The sequence below is a fragment of the Grampus griseus genome, assembly GCF_964374135.1.
Source record: "Grampus griseus genome assembly, chromosome: 7".
In the NCBI taxonomy this organism is placed as follows: domain Eukaryota; kingdom Metazoa; phylum Chordata; class Mammalia; order Artiodactyla; family Delphinidae; genus Grampus; species Grampus griseus.
In genome coordinates, this window is record NC_139001.1 from 69,157,824 (window position 1) to 69,180,043 (window position 22,220).

At 36.6% G+C, this 22,220-nt stretch overlaps 1 protein-coding gene across 1 annotated transcript in view; it reads left to right on the forward strand.

Annotated features, from left to right (window-relative positions):
* The window catches only part of IFIH1 (interferon induced with helicase C domain 1), a gene marked incomplete at its 5' end in the record, with an annotated part of 55,707 nt that overhangs the window by 32,060 nt on the left and 1,427 nt on the right, over positions 1 to 22,220 (forward strand). Inside the window, 10 exons of the mRNA XM_082658811.1 lie at positions 111 to 331; positions 7,531 to 7,741; positions 8,801 to 9,018; positions 10,180 to 10,296; positions 12,702 to 12,825; positions 13,353 to 13,625; positions 14,906 to 15,165; positions 17,624 to 17,773; positions 18,588 to 18,749; positions 22,014 to 22,204. Coding sequence (XP_082514937.1) covers positions 111 to 331; positions 7,531 to 7,741; positions 8,801 to 9,018; positions 10,180 to 10,296; positions 12,702 to 12,825; positions 13,353 to 13,625; positions 14,906 to 15,165; positions 17,624 to 17,773; positions 18,588 to 18,749; positions 22,014 to 22,204 — 1,927 coding nt within the window. The remainder of the gene's footprint in view (positions 1 to 110; positions 332 to 7,530; positions 7,742 to 8,800; positions 9,019 to 10,179; positions 10,297 to 12,701; positions 12,826 to 13,352; positions 13,626 to 14,905; positions 15,166 to 17,623; positions 17,774 to 18,587; positions 18,750 to 22,013; positions 22,205 to 22,220) is intronic.

The window sequence follows — 22,220 nt, forward strand, 5'->3', positions numbered from 1 at the left end:
ACACGTGAAAGGGAATTTAAGCCACAATATTTGTGTTCAGTTTCAGGCCTCCTAGCCTTAGTTATTTTGTTGCCTATTTCCTTATTTTTCTTCCTTTTCACCTCCTTCAGATGAAGAGAATGCGGTACCAAGAGCATCCCCTGAGCCAGAAATGCATCTCAGGCCTTACCAACTGGAAGTGGCCCAGCCAGCCTTGGAGGGGAAGAATATCATTATATGCCTCCCTACAGGGAGTGGGAAAACCAGAGTGGCCGTTTACATTGCCAAGGATCACTTGGACAAGAAGAAAAAAGCATCTGAACTTGGAAAAGTTATAGTCCTTGTCAATAAGGTATTCAAACAGCACAAAAATAGAACATGGTTTATTTTCATTTTATTTTTCTGAAGCTTTTGTATAGTGACATTTGTAACAATGGATCACACATTTAGTTTAATTAGGAAAAATGTCAAAATAAGTAATTTATTTTAAATCTTTGCTTTTCCAGCTATATGTAATATCTCAGTTATTAGCTGTTAAAGTCGATTTTTTTCTCTTAAGCCAGAACATTAAGTTAAATGGCTGTAACTGAGGTATAAAGAGTATTTTACCCAGATTTTCTTTAAGGTGAACTGGGACTAATTTATCACTGCATATGAACATAAATGACCTCAAAATATCCCTGGAATCTAGGGTTAAACATTGTGTTCTAGAGTCTCTTTAACCACTGACCCTTAGTCAAAAGTGGCAAGTCTCTTTATTCAGAATATATGCAATTTGGTTTGAAGATGAAGAGAAAATTAAGTGAATATTTGGCTGATTTATATCAAATTAAATCGATAAATAATTTTCAGATATTTTGTATATGTAAATATATACATGTATCATTCAATGCAACTGAGATTTTCTTTAGTGTTTATATCTTAGGATTTTTGAAGCCTATCTTCATAAACAGGTATAGGTCTCCTTCATTTTAAACAAAATCTAGTTACCTGAGCTTTATTCAGATACATCAGAGTTTATTAATTTATAAATTTGCAAATTGGGGATATTAATCTTTGCCATTTTATGGAGTAAAATTGAGTACACTTTTCCATGACCAGAAACAGTCTTTTTTCCCATTACTTATGGTAACTAGATTCTCATTTACTCCTTTACAGAAATTATAGTAATAGACTATGTATGTAACTTTCCTCTATTTTTTGGATTTCTATTATGCTGAAAGTTTTAGTTGCAACCTGCTTTTCAGTACTAAAGAAACATACTCAGAATCCACTATCTTAATGATTTATGTCATGTAGCTCCAAATGTACTTTGTATGTACATGCTAAGCCTAAAGATTGCTCCTTTATTCTTACATGCCCACTATTAGAACAGTTTTTGTGTATGTGTGTGTGTGTGTGTGTGGTAATGGTGATACGTTAGAATTTTTTTCCATAGCTTTTCATGTATTTCCTTTATTAAGGATATTATCTTTTGGAATAAAAGAAATCCAGGTGTTAATACAATTTCTACCTACCAGTAATTTGATCTCGGGCAAATCACTAACTTCTCTTACTTTAGTTTCCTCATCTGTAAAGTGAATAAAAGAATACTACCCTATACAGGGTTGGAAGTTTAAATTAGATAATCTATCTAAAGCCTAAGAGTGACTCAGTAAATATTAGTTCTTTCTTCCATCCCTTCTTCCTTTATAACTAATAAAGTGGAATTCCTTAACCAGTGAGCAGGGCCTTAAGTGCCAGGTCCAGAGAAGAGAACAAAGTTAATTGGATTTGAAACCACTTAAGCTGATGCTCTTGATACCATTTGAACATTCTGCCATTTCCTCAAACTCATTCCCTTCATCTACTCTCCCAAAGAGCTCTCCTTCCCTACTTGCCTGTCTCTCTGTTCGTTATATTACCTCCTCCGAAGCACATAGCCTCAAAACCTATGAATTATTTTTGATTCATCACCTTCCTTTTCTTCCCTCATCGGGTCACCGCATCATCGACTATTAGAGTTGAAAGACTCCTTTGAGATCCAGTTTTTATCCATTGCTGAGTGGTTCTCTCACCTCTGCTGAGTAACTTCTCATATCAAGGAGGTCCTCCTTCTAACAAGACAGCTCAATCCATTCTTTGAACAACTGTCACTGCTGGAAAGCCCTACCTGCATTCATCAAAATCTGTTTCTCTGGAATACACACTGATTTGTTAGCGTTCGTTCCTCTGTGATTATACAGAGTAAGCTGAGCCTTAATTCTTCTGCCTTATGACAGCCCTTCACATAGAGAAGGAAGGCTTGCATCATGTGACCCTAAAGTGATTTTTCTCTGAGTTTCCTGGGATAAATACTTCCAGTTACTTTATATGTTCTTCATATAACATGGTTTCCAGACTTTTCATCATCCTGAGAGCTCATACTTTTCCAGACATTATCTAAAACCCTGTTAAAACACAGTGTCTAGGGCTGGACAAAATACTATAGATATAGTCTCAGTGCAGAGTATAGGAGAGATGAGATGTGACGTTTGATCCGTGACTGGGTTTGTCTTTGTCACCAGTTCTGGCACCACAGATTCATCTGGAGTTTTCTATAACCTAAGAATCCTCAGCTCCTTTTCATTTGAAAATCTGTGAAACTAGGCCTCTCTTGTTATCTTTTTGCCATTAATTTTGAGCCTAAATGCAAATACTTACATTTATTTTTTTCATATTATTCATCTTGATTGATCTTTTCAGGTCTCATGTTTTTGTAAGCATCTCACGCACCTTCCTTTTTGTATAACTCCTTATCCTCTCAGTGCTCTATTCTGGTTGCGAATCTTTCGTCCCATTGGATCAAGGTGATACTTACAAATGCACATTTGCAGCCATGTTTAAATGTTAAATTCTCCTCATTAGTTACTCATATTCATTGCATTGTTGTGTAGACATTTAAGGACATGGGTCTAATTCCTGATCTGTTTCCCTGTTGTTTTTCCCTAAGAATTATTAGAAATCCCTCCACTAGATCTTCCATCTATGTCATAATCGTTTACTCTATTATCCCATTTCTTTGAATTTTAAACTAATTTCAGCTTTAATTCTTTTTGATTGAGTCAGGTAATCTCAGACCCAATAAGTCAATATAACCTGCAATCTGTATTTGGCCCAATGGCAAGGTATTATAACCCTTGATCTAGGAAGGAGAAATCCTGTTCCTAACACCATTTACTTTTATCACCCTCCATCCTTTCCAAAGCTATCACCTTTATAGGCAGGGAAAGATGAAAACACCACCTGTGTTCCCAGACTTTCTATTTCCTATCTAGGGCTTCAACATCATGAGAGAGAAGTCCCAGGTTCCTTCAGATGCTATAATGCAGCCCCATATGATTCAGCAGAAGTGGGTAGCAGTTGGGTTTGATTAGTCTTGGCAGGCACTCTGTCACACCTCAGGAAAAGGCTCCCAGAGGCCCACATGCCTCCCAGTTAGCCATGTCAGGCTTGCATCTGGCTCTCTCTGTGTCCTTCAGTAGGGAGTCAACACCACCCAAAGTGAGTCTCAGGATTTCCAACACCTGCTACCACCTGTGACACTGTCTTTTTGTTCTGTAGACCAGAAGATGCGGCTTCTTTGGAAGATCTCGGCCCACCCTTCGTGGGCAGAACCTCAGGTTTTTATGCCACTCCATAGTATAGAGATTCTTCAATCATTCAACAACATGAGAGTATTTAAAGACAAATCAAATGCAGATCCTGCCCTCAAGGAGTCTACAGTCTAGGAAATGAGAGATATGTATTAATATAATAATAAATATTGTATTACACTTTATATTATCTCATTAAAACCACACAGCTATTCTTTGAAGTAACCATAATTATCTCCATTTTACCAATCAGGAAACAGAGGCTTTGAGGCTTTGATTGGCCTGTCAGGGGTCATCCAGCCAATTAGCAGCAGAGCTGAGACTTGAATGCTTTTCTTCTGAAGTGAACTGGTCCTCCCTTCTGTCATTCTCCACTGCTAGAATAAAAGGATGGTGAAATACCAGGGAAGTTTTCTGAGTACTGGCAATATGTCAGCCTCTATTTAATTTAATTTTCATAACAATTCCACCACAGGTTAATATTTTCCTGACTTTATTAATGTGGAAATCGAGATGATTAAGAGCCTTGTCCAAGGTCACACAATAAGCAAGTAGCTGGAGCAGTTGTTTTCAGAGCTCACTTTCTCTCCTCTGGAGCATGCTATCTCCACTAAATTTAATTTTCCTTCTCTTCCCCAGAATCTTTTTTGCTGACTTCCTTCTTAGATTATTTCCTCTTTCTTGTATAAGTAGAAGGAAAAGAATAGTTCTAGAAAAGTGAATTGGAAATGACTTTGTGGAAGAAAGATAAGAGCTGTGGTTCTCAAATTTTAAAAAGAACTAAATGTCATATTGGAAGCTTCATAAAAGGGCAAACTTCCGCTTCCCTGGTGGCTCAGTGGTTAAGAATCCACCTGCCAATGCAGGGGACACGGGTTTGAGTCCTGGTCCGGGAAAAGCCCACATGCCACGGAGCAACTAAGCCATGCTCCACAACTACTGAGCCTGTGCTGTAGAGCCCGCAAGCCACAACTGCTGAAGCCCGCGCGCCTAGAGACCGTGCTCTGCAAAAAGAGAAGCCACCGCAATGAGAAGCCTGCGCACCGCAACGAAGAGCAGCCCCTGCTCGCGGCAACTAGAGAAAGCCCACGCGCAGCAACAAAGACCTAATGCAGCCAAAAATAAATAAATAAATAAATAAATTAAAAAAAAAAAAAAAAGAAGCACAAGCTTTAAGACTCAGTCCCCAGAGATGGTCGGTCCCTAGATTAAGTAGTTCTTGGGTGGGGCTCAGGAGTCTGTATTTTCCAAATCTCTGAATTGATTTTGTGGCAAGTAGACAAGAGACTTCACTTTGGGGTTGGAGGTGGGTGGGTAGGCGGGAACCACTAACTGAAAATTTCTCTTTCTACCCTGTGTTATGCTCTTTCACTTACCAAACTTGGTTATTGATTCACTTTGTTTCCTTGGAATTCATGGATTCCATTTAACCCCTCCTCCCCTCCACATTCACTCTTAGAAGCCCTCAACATTTCTACTAAATAATAATACAAAGATGTGTTCTTCCTACACGGTTCTCTCCAGCCAGGAGAATCAGCCAGCCCTTATTTTTCACATAAGTGGAGTTCATCTCAGGTAAAAAAAAAAAAAAAAAAAAGAATAATGCATACCTTGCAGAAAGATAACCACTGATCACATTATCAGGTAATTAAATTATGAGGAGTATATGCACATTCTTTGATGTTTGGCCTTGAAACTCTTCCTGCCAACTCTATTTGCCACACTGTACACTCCTGGGCTTCCATTGTACAAATTCTCCTAGGATATTACCTTCAAGATGGCCTGGTTATTCCTTTCCCCAGTATAGGAGCTATTCTGAATGACTAGTGATGTGTAGCCTTGAGGTGTCAACTCAGCCACCTTCAGCAGGCACTACAACATACAGAGAGTCAGCTCTTTCTTTCTCTACGTGCAACAAAACCTTTATTAACACTTTGAACAGGTTCAGCTATTACCGAAGCTGGTAATTTCTAAGTGTAAATTGGGGTAGAACAAAGAGTAATGCCATCATTTGGGCATTGTGAATGAAAGACTGAAGAATTGACAGCCACCCCTCCAACAGAGGAGCAGGTGCAAGGGCAATGTTTTCTGGAAGTTGTAGTCAGATAGAGTGGGGCTATCTTCCATCTGCTTGCCTGTAGAGAGGAGCTCTGCTGGCCAGTGGGGATGCCTTCTTTATTCTGGATTTTAGCTTTCACTTATATCCTCCATGAAATCACTGGGTTCCTCCTCCAGGGTGATGGTCCTGCAGGTCAGGGTCTTCACGGAGATTTGCACTTTGACCTGTTAGCAAACGTGAAAATACTGTGAGTCAAAAATCAGGTGGAGTCACCTCAGTGCCAACGCACTCACTGGACAGCCTCTCTGAAAGAGTTTTCACTGATTTGGTGTTTTTGTTTTTGTTTTGTTTTTTAATTGAAGTATAATTGATTTACAGTGTTTCAGGTGTACAACACAGTGCTTCAATTTTTATATATATATATATTATATATACTCTTTTTCAGATTCTTTTCCACTATAGGTTATTACAAGATATTGAACATAGTTCCCTGTTCTATACAGTAGGTCCTTATTATTTATCTATTTTATATATAGTAGTGTGTATCTGTTAATCCCAAATTCCCAATTTATGCCTCCCCCGCCTTTCCCCTTTGGTAATCATAAGTTTGTTTCTTTTTCTTTTTGACTGCACCATGCAGCTTGTGGGATCTCAGTTCCCCGACCAGGGATTGAACCTCGGCCATGGCAGTGAAAGGCCGGAATCCTAACCACTAGGTCACTAGGGAACTCTCATAAGTTTGTTTTCTATGTCTGTGAGTCTATTTCTATTTTGTAAATAAGTTCATTTGTATCATTTTTAAAGATTCCTCATATAAGTGATATCATATAATAGTTGTCTTTCTCTGTCTGACTTACTTCACTTAGTAGGATAATCTCCAGGTCCATCCATGTTGCTGCAAGTGGCATTATTTAATTCTCTTTTATGGCTGAGTAATATTCCATTGTGTATATATACCGAATCTTTTTTATCCATTCCTCTGCTGATTGACATTTAGGTTGCTTCCATGTCTTGGCTATTGTAAATAATGCTGCTATGAACACTGGGGTGCATGTGTCTTTTCAAATTAGGGTTTTCATCTTTTCCAGATATACACCCAGGAGTGGGATTGCTGAATCATATGGTTACTGAATTTTTATTTTTTAAGGAACCTGCTATTTTGTTCTTTCTCAGCCACCAAAGCTAGTCCAGCAGTCCATCCTTTCACCGCCATCCTTTCCCTTAGGCAATGTCTTGCCTCTTCACCTTTGGTTTTCTGCTTCCTCCAATTCCTTAGGCAGGTTGCCTCTGGCCTGATTCCCAAAAAATAACTCTATAGAACAATTCATAAGGGTCCTATGAACTGTTATACAAAATTTAAAGTACTCTGCTTGGTGTTCATAGCCCTTTATAGCTTGACCCTGTTTTACAATCTCAAAATTTATTTCTTATTCAGCCTTAGTTTCAGTTTATCTCTTCACTGACCCATGGTTTACAAGATTAAAATTCCTCCTAAACCCCTCTTTTGAGGGGTCAGTTGCTTCTTCCATTTTGCTGTCACTTTCTATGTGTTTCCATGGGAGAATGATCACATTGTGTTGTGATAATTTGTTTTGTTTTGTTGATTCTTGGTCCATGTGCTCAGCTAGAATGAGTTCCTGACAGTTGTGAACCATAATTTAAACATCTTTGTGTCCCAGACACAATGTCTACACCTAATAGACATTCAATAAATACTTATTGACACGTGAATGAATGGAATGATGGATAGGTTGTTACACCTAATTAACTGATAACGCAAACACCTCTGTTAATGCTCGACACATAGTAGGCCTTTGAGCAGTACTCCTTTTGTTTGACAATGCTCTTTCTCTCTTTTTAACTTTGGCATTTTTAAAGGTACCATTAGTTGAACAGCTCTTCCGCAAAGAGTTCGAACCATTTTTGAAGAAATGGTATCATGTTACTAGATTAAGTGGTGATACCCAATTGAAAATAACATTTCCAAAAGTTGTCAAGTCTCATGATGTTATTATCAGTACAGCTCAAATCCTTGAAAACTCCCTTTTAAACTCAGAAGAAGGCGAAGATGATGGTGTACAGTTGTCAGGTTGGTTGAAATGTTTATTTTTGTAAAAAGAATTAGTAATACTAAAGGTAGTAACAGAGGCTGTATTAGTTACATAATTTTTAAAATGTTGATTAATTTTGATTTATTATTTTTTGTCAATTTTTAATTGATGTATACTTGATTTACAATGTATTAATTTCTGCTGTACAGCAAAATGATTCATTTCTACATATAATACATTCATTTTTATATTCTTTTCCATGATCGTTTATCGTAGGTTATTGAATATAGTTCTCTGTGCTGTACAGTAGGATCTTGTTGTTTATCCATTCTAGGTATAAAAGCTTACATCTGCTAACCCTAACCTCCCACTTGATTATTTTGATTTAGATTATCTTCCATTGCTTAAGTTTTCATTCAAACCCTTCTTCCTTAGGGAAGCAAACAAAAAGTTGGGTAAGTTTTTAATTAGATCACTTTATTCTGCATAAGAATATAATTATTAAATCAAACACTTACTGGACTTTTCATTCACTCCGTATTTTTAATTACCAACAAGTTCTTTTTACATATTAGTGGATCCTGTAAGATATGCCTTCTTCTCCATAGAATAAATACAATCCTTTCTATTTTGTGGGGGATGGGAAGAAAAGGTAGGAGAGAGGTAAGGAAAGAAGTATATATAATCATAATAATTAAATGCAATGTTAAAACAAGGTAAAATTATTCCTTTTTAAATCATGTTTTTCATTTGATAGAATGAAAATAAAATTCACCAACTTAAAATTAAATATTTTTTAAAGAACAAAAATGTAATCCTGAGAGTTTTGAGGAATAAGCCAGGGTTTGAATTCCATCCCGTAACACTTTTTAGATCTATAAATTTTCTAAAACTCATCTATTAAGTGGGGATAGTGTCTAACAGGGATAGTTTCATGATTAATATACACAAACATCTGTATATACAGGTGGCTAGGATAGTTACATTTCCCCTTAAAAGGTGAAAGGTGCTTGGCTGCTCAGTTTCCTAGCTTAAAGGTACTTTTACACTGTACCTTGCCAAGATGGACAAATGAACCATTTGAATTTTCTTTTAAGACTTTTCTCTCATCATTATTGATGAATGCCATCACACCAACAAAGAAGAAGTCTATAATAACATCATGAGGCGTTATTTGAACCAGAAGTTGAAAAACAACAGACTTGAGAAAGAAGACAAACCAGTGATTCCCTTACCTCAGATACTGGGACTGACAGCATCACCAGGTGTTGGAGGGGCCAGAAAGCAAGCCAAAGCTGAAGAACACATTTTAAAAGTAAGTAAATCATTAACTTTATGCATAACCAAGAAAACCAAAGTTAAAGGAAATGCCAGTGCTTCTTGGGTAAGATCAAGTCCAAGTGCCATGGCGCGCATGAAAGATGGTATTCCATGATCATCACTTAAGTGAAATCTATACACTTCAAAGTAAATACACTCAATCTTCTACAAAACAGTAAGTACCTTAATAAACAACTATGACACAGAACAATATCAAAAAAATTGTGGAAAGCAAACGTAATTAGTGAAAAATTGGGACAAATGAAATACCTTCTTTTAAATATCTACCCCTATTGTTAAACTTAATGATCTACTTGATATAGAAATATGCATAAACTATGAAAGTTTCTAATTTTTATACACATTCCCTGAGTTTCTAAATTGTATATTTTCTTCTGTGCCTTTTTTTGTTCTGTGTGATACTCGGATTCTGGGCAGTTCAAATTAAATAGGAAAATGGAGATATGAGAACCTTTAATTAAAGGTGTATTTCGTGTCAACTGCCCCCAAATGGTAACAACACATAAAGTACTATTGTTGATCTCAAGCATTGAATGAATTCAGAGTAACTCACAAAGTATGTTGGCACCAAGGCATTGCATTTGTATGTTAAGTCCCTTTAAGTTGAGGTCAGTAAAAATCGTAGAGTAGACAAGAGCACAATTATTGGTTCCAACATATAATTTATTACTAGCATTAAGGACTAACTCCAATCCACATCCAGGCACATGGGCTCTGGCTGCTCCTGTCTTTGCACTGCCCGCTTTTATATGTAGAAGAAAGTGGTAATATGATCCATGGATGTCAAGATGACCCTTAAAATGCCTCATGTAATATGGTTAGCTCATAACCATTCTCTTCCCATCTCTGCAATTTTCTGTACTCTCTCCTTGTCAATTTTTCCAGCTGGAAAATGGAATGTAAGGAATGAAAATAAATACTTTTTTTTTCTGGAATTTTTCACCAACTTGATTTAGAAGTTCTTTTTTTAATCTATCAGAATAAATGTTTTTGGTTAGTCAGATCCACAGTAAAGCAATACTAAAATGCTATGTTTAGCAAATCATGCTACTTACTTCTTACATGAGAAAGAATTCTACATTGAATCAATTGAAAGGGAAAAGTATTTGAATATTGAAAAATGTCTCTTTTTCAGATATGTGCCAATCTTGATGCATTTACCATTAAAACCGTGAAAGAAAATACGGATCAACTTAAAGACCAAATAAAGGAGCCATGTAAAAAGTTCGTAATCGCAGATGACACCAAAGAAGTATGTGCTTAAATTTTTATATTCATTTGATGGTTCACAACTGAACGATGCAAAGATTATTTATACTGACCCTGTGAAGAATGTTATTTTAAATTTTTAGCAAAAAAGTTACAGTGTTATTCCTTTTTTATTGATATTGGGCAACAAAGCACTGCTGTGAAGTCTCTCTTCAATTCTTCGTTCAGCTTTCTAGTTTATATGAAGAGTAGCTCAGTGGTTGGTTGACTGCATATGAGCCACGATGGGGTAGGGGTGGCGGAGGGGATGAGGAGGGTTGTAAGGCTAAACTAGAGAGATCACCATAGTTTCTTTTATTCTTTTTACTTTCTTGATGAATTCCAGAATTGATTTCCTGACATTGAAGAGAGGTAACAGATTACAGTTGGCAATGATAATGGGAATCCTACCTACCTGACACATTTACTTTCTTATGAAAATACTTACAGTAAAGCAGTGAAATATTTAATTTAATGGTATTTTTGTGATGAACACCTTCACTGATTATAAAAACCAACTGAGAGTCAGTTTGAACATTATAACCAGTACATTATGTCAGTACTTTCTTTTGTAAAATATAAAAAGCATCATAAATTTTAGCTGTGTGTACTTGATAATAAGTGTAATCTTTGCAAATCTACCTCATAAGGATGTTGAATTATGCATAACAGATAACATTGTGTTTGAAATGTAGGAACTGAACTAACGTTAGCAACCAATTGCCATAGGTCATTCTTTTTTGGAAATTCTGAAAAACAGCACTATCTATTCCAGCTGAAGTAGCACATTTGAATGTACTTTATTTTTCTTCACTTTTTGTTACTTATTCAGTTTTATGTGATAAGTTTAAATGCATGTGTCTAATCGTAATCATTAAAAAAAATCCACATCTGTGGTCATCCATTTACAATGCTTGGTGTCAGTTTATTTATCTCTTGTAAAAATAAAATACAGTGTGCGTGTGTGAAAAAAAAAGTGATGTAAAAAAAAACTAATATAGCGTCATATGTCAATTATATCTCAATAAAAGAGCAAAGTAATAGTTATTAATCTGTTCTCCTATATAATTTATCTCTTGTATATTATTTTTTCATTTTGAGAATGTTATAAATGTTTGATTCTTGTATGTAGGACATACCTGAGTTTTAAATCTCACAGCATTTTACCTTTTAATTGGTATGTTTATCTCATTTATATGTATGTGATAATGAATATATTTGACCTTCAGTCTAAAAAAAAAATCCACAACATCCTCCGAGTATATTTTATTTTATTTATTTATTTTTTAATTAATTAATTAATTTATTTATTTTGGCTGTGCCAGCTCCCAGTGGCGGCACGCAGACTTCTTGTTTGCGGCATGCGGACTTCCTAGTTGCAGCATGCGGACTCTTAGTTGCGGCATGCATGAGGGATGCATGTGGGATCTAGTTCCCCGAACAGGGATCAGACCCGGGGCCCCTGCATTGGGAGTGCAGAGTCTTACCTACTGAACCACCAGGGAAGTCCCCTCAGGGTATATTTTAAAAGAATTTGCCATCTTACCTTTTAACTTAATTAACTTTGGTTATACTTTTTATTGAAGCATAACACACGTACAGAAAAGTTCAAACTCGTAAGTGTACAGATTGCTGTATTTTCATAAGCTGAACACACCTGTATAACCAAAATCCAGATCAAGGGACTTCCCTGGTGGTCCAGTAGTTAAGACTCTGCCCTTCCAATACAGGGGGGCTCCGGTTCGATTCCTGGAGAACTAAGATCCCACATGCTGCGCAGTGCGGCCAAAAAAAGAAAAATCCAGATCAAGAGACAGAACACTGCCACAACCCTCAAAACTTCGCATTCTCCCCTCCAGTCACCCACCCGCCGTGGGATAACTACTATCCTGACTTCTAACACCAAAGATGGCTTTTGACTGCTTTTGCACTTTATATAAATGAAATCCTATAGTATGTACTCTTCTGTGTCTGGCTTTTTTCAAAACTCTACCTTTTAACTTTTTATTTTGGTAGAAATAATACTGAAACCAGTTCTTCAAAAAGGAATGCTTTCTAAATTAAATTACAAGCTTTCTAAATAATTGGTGCATTACTTTAATAGATATTTTTAAAATTACTATTAGCATTCAAAGTGTATATCATTCATTAATTTTATTTTTGTAAACTTTTAAATTGGAAATTCCAGCAGGGATACCTGGTATTGGTGTGGTGTGGCTCGAGGCTGGAAGTAGAAGAGAAGCTGATAAAAAAATCAGTGTACAAAGAGGTGATCAGAGTGACTTGTTACTTTGTCTAGACAAAGATTCTGAATCAAATTTGTTATAACATGGAGATTATTTTAACAAAGATAATGTTATTCATTCAGCAATATAAACATGTAAGAATAAGTGTATAATTTGTTTTTAGGATCCATTTAAAGATAAACTTCTAGAAATAATGACAAAGATTCAAAGTTTTTGCCAAATTAGTCCAATGTCAGATTTTGGAACTCAACCCTATGAACAATGGCTCATTCAAATGGAAAAACAAGGTAATTTGGGTTTTGACATAACACAATTTATCCCATGCTTATGCCATGATTCCAGATCACATATTCCCAAGCAAACCGAAAGTAAGTGTAATAGGCAATGGAATTTCTGTGTTCTGAGTAGGACAGGGATAAACACGTTCTAATTCCTTATCTAAGGAAAGAGGCACCAATTCATTTTCTCTTTATCTCCAGAGTCTTTCACTTATTGTATATTTAAAATATTAAGATAAATATTAGTATCTCTGTTTCCAAATGCAAACGCAAACAATATGTTTTTCATGCCATTCCTCTGAGTCAGCATGAGTCAAGTATGTTTTCTTGCTGATGCAGAATACAAGTAGCAAGTCTAGGAGTCAAAAAACTTGCCCCCTTTTAGTGCTCATGGCACGTTTTGAGCCTTAATTTGCTCATTTCAAAAACATGGTGAAGCCTATTTTCGAGTCAGTATCATAAACATATTCAAGTCCACAGCACAGTTGAGGGGGTGTTCTATCATTATTTCACTCCACATAACATATTTTTCATAGCTGCAAGAGAAGGAAATCGCAAAGATCGTGTTTGTGCAGAACATCTGAGGAAGTACAATGAGGCCCTACAAATTAATGATACAATCCGAATGATTGATGCATATAATCACCTTGAAACTTTCTACAATGATGAGAAAGAAAAGAAGTTTGCAGTCCTAGGAGATGACAGTGATGAGAGTGATGATGATGGTGATGATGATGGAGATGCAGGTGATGAAAAGAAACCTTTGAAGCTGGATGAGACAGATGGATTTCTCATGACTTTATTTTGGGGTAAGAATCAGTGTAACATTTTTGCATGGTCTTATGCATTTACCTCTTTAGCATGAACCCACTGCTTCTCAAGAGCTCTCCAAAAGTCCCTCTTAAAATAATCTTTCATTGTGAAAGAAGAAATCCCCTTCATATTGGGGCTATTTCTGATTGATGGGATTAAGTAGCCATGAGCTGTATGATCATAATTAATCATTTGGTCATCTGGTTTTATTGTCAAGATGACTGCAATAAATTTATATTAAAGACTAGCCTAATTATTAGATATGGCACAAGACTAACTGTAGTTGAACATCTTAGTACTTCATTATATAAAATCTTCCAGTTATTCACATATTTTACTAATTTAAACTAATTATTTCTTGCAAATCAAAACTGTAAAGAGGTATCACCTCACGCAGTCAGAATGGCCATCATTAAAAAGTCTACAAATAGTAAATGCTGGAGAGGGTGTGGAGAAAAGAGAGTCCTCCTACACTGCTGGTGGAAATGTAAATTGGTGCAGCCACTATGGAGAACAATATGGAAGCTCCTCAAAAATCTAAAAATAGAGTTACTATATGATCCAGCAATCCCACTCCTGGGCATATATCCAGAGAAAACTCTAATTCTGAAAGATGCAAACACTGCAATCATAGCAGCACTATTTATAATAGCCAAGACATGGAAGAAACCTAAAAGTCCATCAATAGATGAATGGATACAAAAGATGTGGTATAGATAGATAGATAGATAGATATAGATATATATAGATAATGGAATACTACTCAGCCATAAAAAAGAATGAAAAAAATGCCATTTGCAGCAACATGGATGGACCTAGAGATTATCATACTAAGTGAAGTAAGTCAGACAGAAAGACAAATAATTATATGATACCACTTATATGTGGAATCTCAAATATGCTACAAAGGAACTTATTTATAAAACAGAAACAGACTCACAGACATAGAAAACAAACTTATGGTTACCAAAGGGGAAAGGTAGTGGGAGAGGGATAAATTGGGAGTTTGGGATGAGCAGATACAAACTACTATTTATAAAATAGATGAGTGACAAGGTCCTACAGTGTATCACAGGGAACTATATTCAATATCTTGTAATATCATATTCAATATCTTGTAATAAACCATAATGGAAAAGAATCTGAAAAAGAATATATATAATACTTACGTATATATAACTGAATCACTTTACCGTACACCCGAAACTAACACAACATTGTAAATCAAGTATACTTCAATAAAAAAGAAAATAAATAAACTAATTATTTCTTAAAGAAAATAAGAAAATGTTGAAAAAGCTGGCTGTAAACCCAGAACATGAAAATGAAAAGCTGACCAAATTGAGAAACACCATAATGGAACAATATACAAGGGCCGAGGAATCAGCACGAGGAATAATTTTCACAAAAACACGACAAAGTGCATACGCCCTTTCCCAGTGGATTACTGAAAATGAAAAATTTGCAGAAGTAGGAGTCAAAGCCCACCATCTGATTGGAGCTGGACACAGCAGTGAGTTCAAGCCCATGACACAGGTGAAAACATCCTTTTGGATTTTTTTTCCTTATGCCGTTATTTCCCTTCCCAGTTTAGTTGTAGTCTTTTGTTCATCAATCTTCCCACCAACCCACCAATACTTTAATGGAATGAAACACTTGTTCTTGAAAGAAGATTGTTTAATAGCAATCAATCTGTGGTATTTGATAGGCTAACCGTTGTTCTAGGAATCATTTTTTCCACAGTCTTGGAGGAACTTTCTAGATTGAGTTTCCTTTGCAAAAAATGATTGACATTTAAACTTAGTAACAAAATGGGAAAACAATTGCAATATAATATCAAGTGGAAAAATCAAATTCCCACAAAAATGTGTGCATTATAATTAGAATTATGTAAAATATGTTTGCATAGAATGAGATCTTTAAGGGAATTTGGAAAAATTAAGACATTTGATGTGTTAGAGATTTGGGACTATGAGAGATTTTCTTTTCCTTTTTAAGATTTGTTTTGTTTTGTTTTCAATTCATTATACTACTTTTGTGCACAGTATTAAAAAAACACTTGGGAGAGAAAAAAAGACAGTCATAGAGATTATAAGCATGGGTGAAACCAGGATAGCTTGTTAGAGTAAAATGTTCTGAAGTCACATTGGTCCTCAGTCTTGCTGGACAAGGGGACACTTCAGTTCTGTTATGCTCATCATCATTTGGTCCACTGGAGCAAATTAAATCTGTTTTAATGTTTGCTGAAAAATAGTCATTCTTGAAATTGTTTACCATAACTCTCAGTATACTCTCTACATGTACTCATGTTAAAGTTGCCTCTAAAGTTTATGCCAGAGAATGCACTGTTTTCTTTCAAAAAACAAACTCCTTGTTGGGTAAGGAGTTTACATCCTTTTTTATGATGAGAGCTGGTTTACTTAATATGTTTCCCTTTTTGCCCTAGCTTCCAGGAAACTCACAGGTAAAATTGAAGTTCATTTTCTCAGCCTATGTGTTAATCCTTGCAAGTAATATACCTATACGCTTTCATTTTTGGTCCTGTTTTTAAGTTTTTATTCTATTAGCTTTAGTGTTAAGACTTTGATTTTATGTGGCCTCAGCTCCTCTTTGAAAAGAGATGGGGTACAAATGGAAGGTATGCATTCAAAGCTAGTTTTTGCTCCTTATCCATTTCAGACTTGGTGGCTGCATGCCAAAATTTAGAACATGCCCCCTTCCTCACTCCCCACATCCTCACCTGTAAACTGAGCTGGACTCATTGGAAGAGGAGTTAAGCATCTATGTGATATGATTTGAGGGTCTGACACTGTGTCTGAAATTTTCCTTTTTAAAGTTACTCCTGTGAATGAAGGCAAAAACATCTGCTAAAATCCAAAAACATGTAAGTTTTTATCAGTGGATATGAGTGCAAGAAGGAGAAATTATCAGAGAAGACTGGAGAGCGATCTTTCTGCAGGATTCTCCAGCAGTTAGGAGTCAAATAAAGACACCTGACATGCTGCCTCTGAAAAGAAAGGGATGGGAATAGGAGAACATACGTTTGTCTGACAGGTGTATTTTTGTTTAATGTTTGGGGGCAAAAGATAGGGTGAATGTGCACCAAAGGCCACTGGACCAACAGCTTTGATAAGAATGGTTATGAAAATAAAACTCTACTGGCCACGTCGAGCTAGAATTATGCTCAATCATTCCTCCTATGCAAGGGCCAGAGTGCATATTTGATTTCTTTACCTACATTAACTTTCAAAATTCAGATTTTTCCACAAATATAGCTGTTTTAATTATGTTTTTAATAACATCTTTCATTTTTATTTATATCCTTTTGAACAGATAATATATTTACCTCTTTCAAAATTAATAAGGTACAATATTTACCTCTTTCAAAATTAATAAGGTACAGGATGTACCACTGTCCTCCAGTCTCCCAGCTCCCCTCACTGGAGGCAGCCAATGTTTTCAGTTTCTTCCAGGAATGTTTCTTTCTTTTTTTTTTTTGCTTGAATGTCTCTTAAAATGACCAAATGCAGTATACCGTGTGTATTTTCTCTGTGACTCAAAATCCAGCTATATCTTTAAAACTGTCACTGCATCTTATCCTCTGTTAAAGAGTCTGAAATTAATGTATCAATAGTAAAAAGCAAAGCCTATTTTAGTTTCTCATTGCTGTATCCTCTTCTCAACTGAAAGCATCTCCTTTCTTCCTCCCAAGTCACCCATCAATTTATTTCCTTGGCATAAATGATGGCCTTCCCACCTCCAGACTGGAGGATGGAAATATTTTTGTCATTGTATAGTAATCCCAGATTGGAAATCAAATGTTGTCTCACCATCACGTCTTTGTTCAATGCCAAAAACAGATGGCAGCAAATCCGTGTATGATTTAATTCTTTAATTTACACTGACCAGTTGCAATTTAATATTTCTTTTCCTAATTAGAAGATTTTAATGTGTTTAGTGTTACAACATTTAATTTACTAAAATGTTTCTTCAGAATGAACAAAAAGAAGTCATTAGTAAATTTCGCACGGGAAAAATAAATCTGCTTATCGCTACCACAGTGGCAGAAGAAGGTCTGGATATTAAAGAATGTAATATCGTTATCCGTTATGGTCTCGTCACTAACGAAATAGCCATGGTCCAGGTACATTCAAATACCTCAATTATGTTAATTTTTGATTTTGTGTTCTTGTTTTGTTTTCTTTTAGTAAAACAGCACACATAGTTTTAAAAATATATGTTTTCCTACGAAAATAGAAATCAACCAGATAACCAGACAGCCACCAAATTAAGAAATACTTGGATTTCAGGGGTCCATGTGTTATTCAGTGCCTCACTACTCAGAATGCATTTTTCATGAGGATGATATTAGAGTTGATAGTGAGGTTCCTGGGCAAGGCCATAACATTTTCTTTTACTGAAAATGTACCTAAATATTATCACTTTATACAGAAGACTATAGAAATGTATCACCATGTTGAGCATGTTTTCATGGAAATACGTGCTCAACGTTGAAGGTAGGATGCCAGGAATAGGGCAGCATTCTCCACAGGTCTGGTGGCAAGGTCAGAGATGCCCTTCTCCCCATTCATCCCTCCTGCAAGGTGGGGGGCAGTGGGACTTCCCCAGCCCAAACCACTGATGATGGTTCACAGGGTTTGAGAGGGGTGCCCCGGGGAACAGAAAGGTGGGACAGGACAGTCTTGTGTTATTGAGGCTTTTGAGGGCTGGTGTGGGGACTTAACCACCCTCATTCTAGAACATTTTTTCTGCATTAAGGTGCATTTTGAGTTTGAAATAGCCGACTAATAAAGAATGAAAAATAATTAACTTTACAGAGAATAGAGGGATCATTGGAGGACTGGGAGACTGAGCAGTGAATATCATTCCAGGACAAAAATGGGAGCATTCACAGCAAGGCATAGTCCTTCATTGACTTGATTTCTTTCTGTTCTCAGAGTCGTGGTCGAGCCAGAGCTGACGAGAGCACCTACGTCCTGGTTGCCCAAAGAGGCTCAGGAGTTATTGAACGTGAGACAGTTAATGATTTCCGAGAGAAAATGATGTATAAAGCTATAGACCGTGTTCAAAATATGAAACCAGAGGAGTATGCTCGTAAGGTATTGTTTTGGGCCAGCTCTGAATTTTGGTTTTCCCTTGAAAATGGCTGCCTGTGGTTACCATTGATATCTCTGTGGCTAAGTCTCCAGACAGAAACTGTGCTGAATTATAAATTCCAGTTTGATGAGCTGTGCTGAGTCCAGATTCACATACAAAGAATCAAGATCCATGGTGGGCAGAAATTGTCAGGGAGCCGTTCTATAAACTTTGATAATATAAATTTAGGTTGTCCCTAATCCAGAAAGACTAGTGCAACTCACTCGTTCAACCACACCTGGTCATTTTGGTCGGGTCTAATCGGTACAGGCACAATTTTTTCATTCCAGAAATATCTGTGAACTGCCTACTGTGTGTCAGGCAACATTGTAGAAACAGACCATAGCGGCAAGCAACGCAGATAGACCCCTGCTGCATGAAACTTATATTCGAGTACGTACATGGTGAGATTTGAGGAGGGGAAACAATAAACAGAAATAAGGCAACTTATACATCGAATGGAAAGAAGAGCTGGAGAATTAGAACAGGACAATGTGAAACAAGCTTCTAGATGAGCACTTTAGGTTTGGTGTTTGGGAAAGGCTTCTTAGAGGGAGAGACATTGAGGCTAGCCCTGAATGGTAAGAAAATACATCATATATCATCTAGCTGCATCTCAGTTTACTAACATGGAGTCATTTGAGTTGTGAGAGGAATGCAGTGAAGGAAGAATGTAGTTCTACAATATTTCAGGAAATCCCCCATACCACTGAATTAAAGACTGTAACTACTATAATAGCAAACAATCCATTTAGAAGAAAATTCACACCCTTGCATATGGGTGTGAATGTTAGTTTCTTAACATTGGAATTGGCTCTACCCTAAATAGAGTTTCACAAAAGGGATGCTTTCAAATTGGTGTGCATTGCTATAACCAACTCCAAGGTTTCCTGGCCAGGTTTCTACATGAATTTATATTTTAAAACCCCTTTAAATATAAGGCAAACCAAACATTTTGTGGCGTCAGATCAAACATTTGTGGCCATATAATACCCCTGGAAAGTTATTGTTTTACATTTAAAGTCCTAAATAAATCAGTCAAGTGGGATGTTTTCAAAGGTTGATATTTCAAGACTTGTTGTTCTGTATAAACTCTAGAACCATCTCTGGAGTTTATGAGTCACATTTTTCCAGATAATCTCTAGAAAGAGACCCAGTCCCTTTGGGGGCCCTGGAATGGACTATATTTTTAGGTCTCCTTTGGCTAAGAGACCTACTCTCCTGAAACTACTCCAGGTAGACAACCCCAGAGAAGGGATGGCAATGGCGTGGGGTATATGCCACCACTACTCTGTACAAAGCCCCCAGCACCCATTGCCACCAGGTCAAAGCACTCCTTTCTTCTGATTTAAGAACTTCCTCAACACAACTTTCAGGCAACCACTAATCAATGGTGAGAGTTGACACATAAGGGGAGGTTTATTTTCCATGTCCTATACTGAGTTTATACATAACCAAAAGCTTCTTCAATCAAATCAGACTTCTGGGAGCAAGTTGAAGGTGTTAAACATGTTCCCTGGCCTTCACCCAACAACATTTGCCACATTTTTACATTTTATTTGGGCTTTGATCATAGCTGTGCCTCCCATATATTTGCTACGATTTATTTCCTCTTTTTGCCCCTCTAATTGTTTCATATTCTTTACTAGTTTAGAGCTACTCTTTTGGTTTCCGGTGTCCTGATTACATTTCCAAACACTGACCTCGGTTTTGCTGCCTTTTTTTCTGTCAAGCTCATAGTTGTTTCTTAATTGCCCACATGTATCTGTTCCTGTATGCCAAATCATCTTTGCACCAGCTCCCTGACCTGTAAATAGCTTGCAAGAACAACCTAATTAAACTTTTAAAGAACAGAATACTTCAATTCATTACATTGTTATAATTTACATGGGAAATTAGTCTTCATACTTGTCTGATTAAACTATGTCATAGCCTGCAGGCTCACTTGCAAGGTTTTGTTCTCTTTTCTGTGCTAAATATGGCTGCCTCAAATCAAGGTCTAAAACACAGAGGCGAGAGCCAAAGAGATGGGCCATTCAGCTTTGCTCCTCAGCACTGGTAGTTTACTTTTACTGAAAACTTTCCTTCGATCTTAAGGAAAACAATGGCTTCCTCCACAACTTAATATAAATTTGTCATCCCTGAGAGGTTTAGTTTGGAGGTAAATTATTTGAGAACTAGGTTTTCTATTGTGAAATTGTATAGGTATGAGAAATGGCCAGTCCCTACCTCAGGTTTTATATCTCTCACAACCTATATTTTCTCTGTTATGAAATATTGATACATTTCTCTACTAGCCACAGAATGGGGGATAGAAAAATTTAAGGACTTATTCTCTCATATAAAGAATGTGGGCAGTGGGCAATCTAGACCCATACAATCGCTCCATGACGTCATGAGGAAGCCAAAACTCCTCTCTCTCTCTTCTCTGCCCTTTTATTATTTGGCTTCCATTCTCAAGGTCAAAGCTTTTAGAATTTCAGCTGCTGCATGTTCACTCTAAGAAGGAAGGAAGAGCAAGATGGAAAAGGCAACAGTGCCCATGCCAACTATCTGATACTTAAGGAACTTTCCTGGAAATTTCACTCAACATCTTCTTACGTCTCAAAGGCCACTGGCTTGGAAATGTCCTCATTTAGCTGGCATATTTCCACTCAGAATAAAATTATAGTTCTGTTCCTATGAAGAATGGCTGCTGAGTGGGAAACTAGTATTTTCTGTCACAAATGTATGGAGGAGATAAAGATAGCTAAGAGTCTGGAAATTACAACATATGAAGAAAAATGAAAGAAACCGGGGGCTTATCATGGATAAGAAACGACTAAGGGTGATGAAGTAACAGTGTTTAGTTCTTTAAAGAGACTCCATGTGGAAGAAAAATTAGACTTATTTTATGAGACAGAATTAAAACTAACGGAGGTGGGGCTTAGAGAGATTTTTTTTTTTTTTTAATATTGCCAAAGACTTTCTCACAACAGAACTTTTCTAAAATGGAATGGGCTGTGTTCTGAACACCTGAGGATTCCATATTTCTGTGATTACAGGAGAAGATTCTATACTAAGTTCTTTGGGGGCCATCACCTCATTACTTCTATTTCTAGACCAAGTATAGAATTTCATGAGTCAAGTGTACATTTTCATAACTGTCTAAGATCTCTGAATTCCAGGAGACTTACTTCAGTGAAACGATGAAAAAGACCACATTGAATATTCTTTTCTTGATGCAGATTTTGGAATTACAGATGCAAAGTATATTGGAAAAGAAAATGAAAATCAAGAGAAGTATTGCAAAGCAATTCAAGGACAACCCATCATTAATAAGTTTTCTCTGTAAAAACTGTAGTGTGCTAGCCTGCTCTGGAGAAGATATCCACGTAATTGAAAAGATGCACCATGTCAATATGACACCAGAGTTCAAGTAAGTCCAGGAAGAC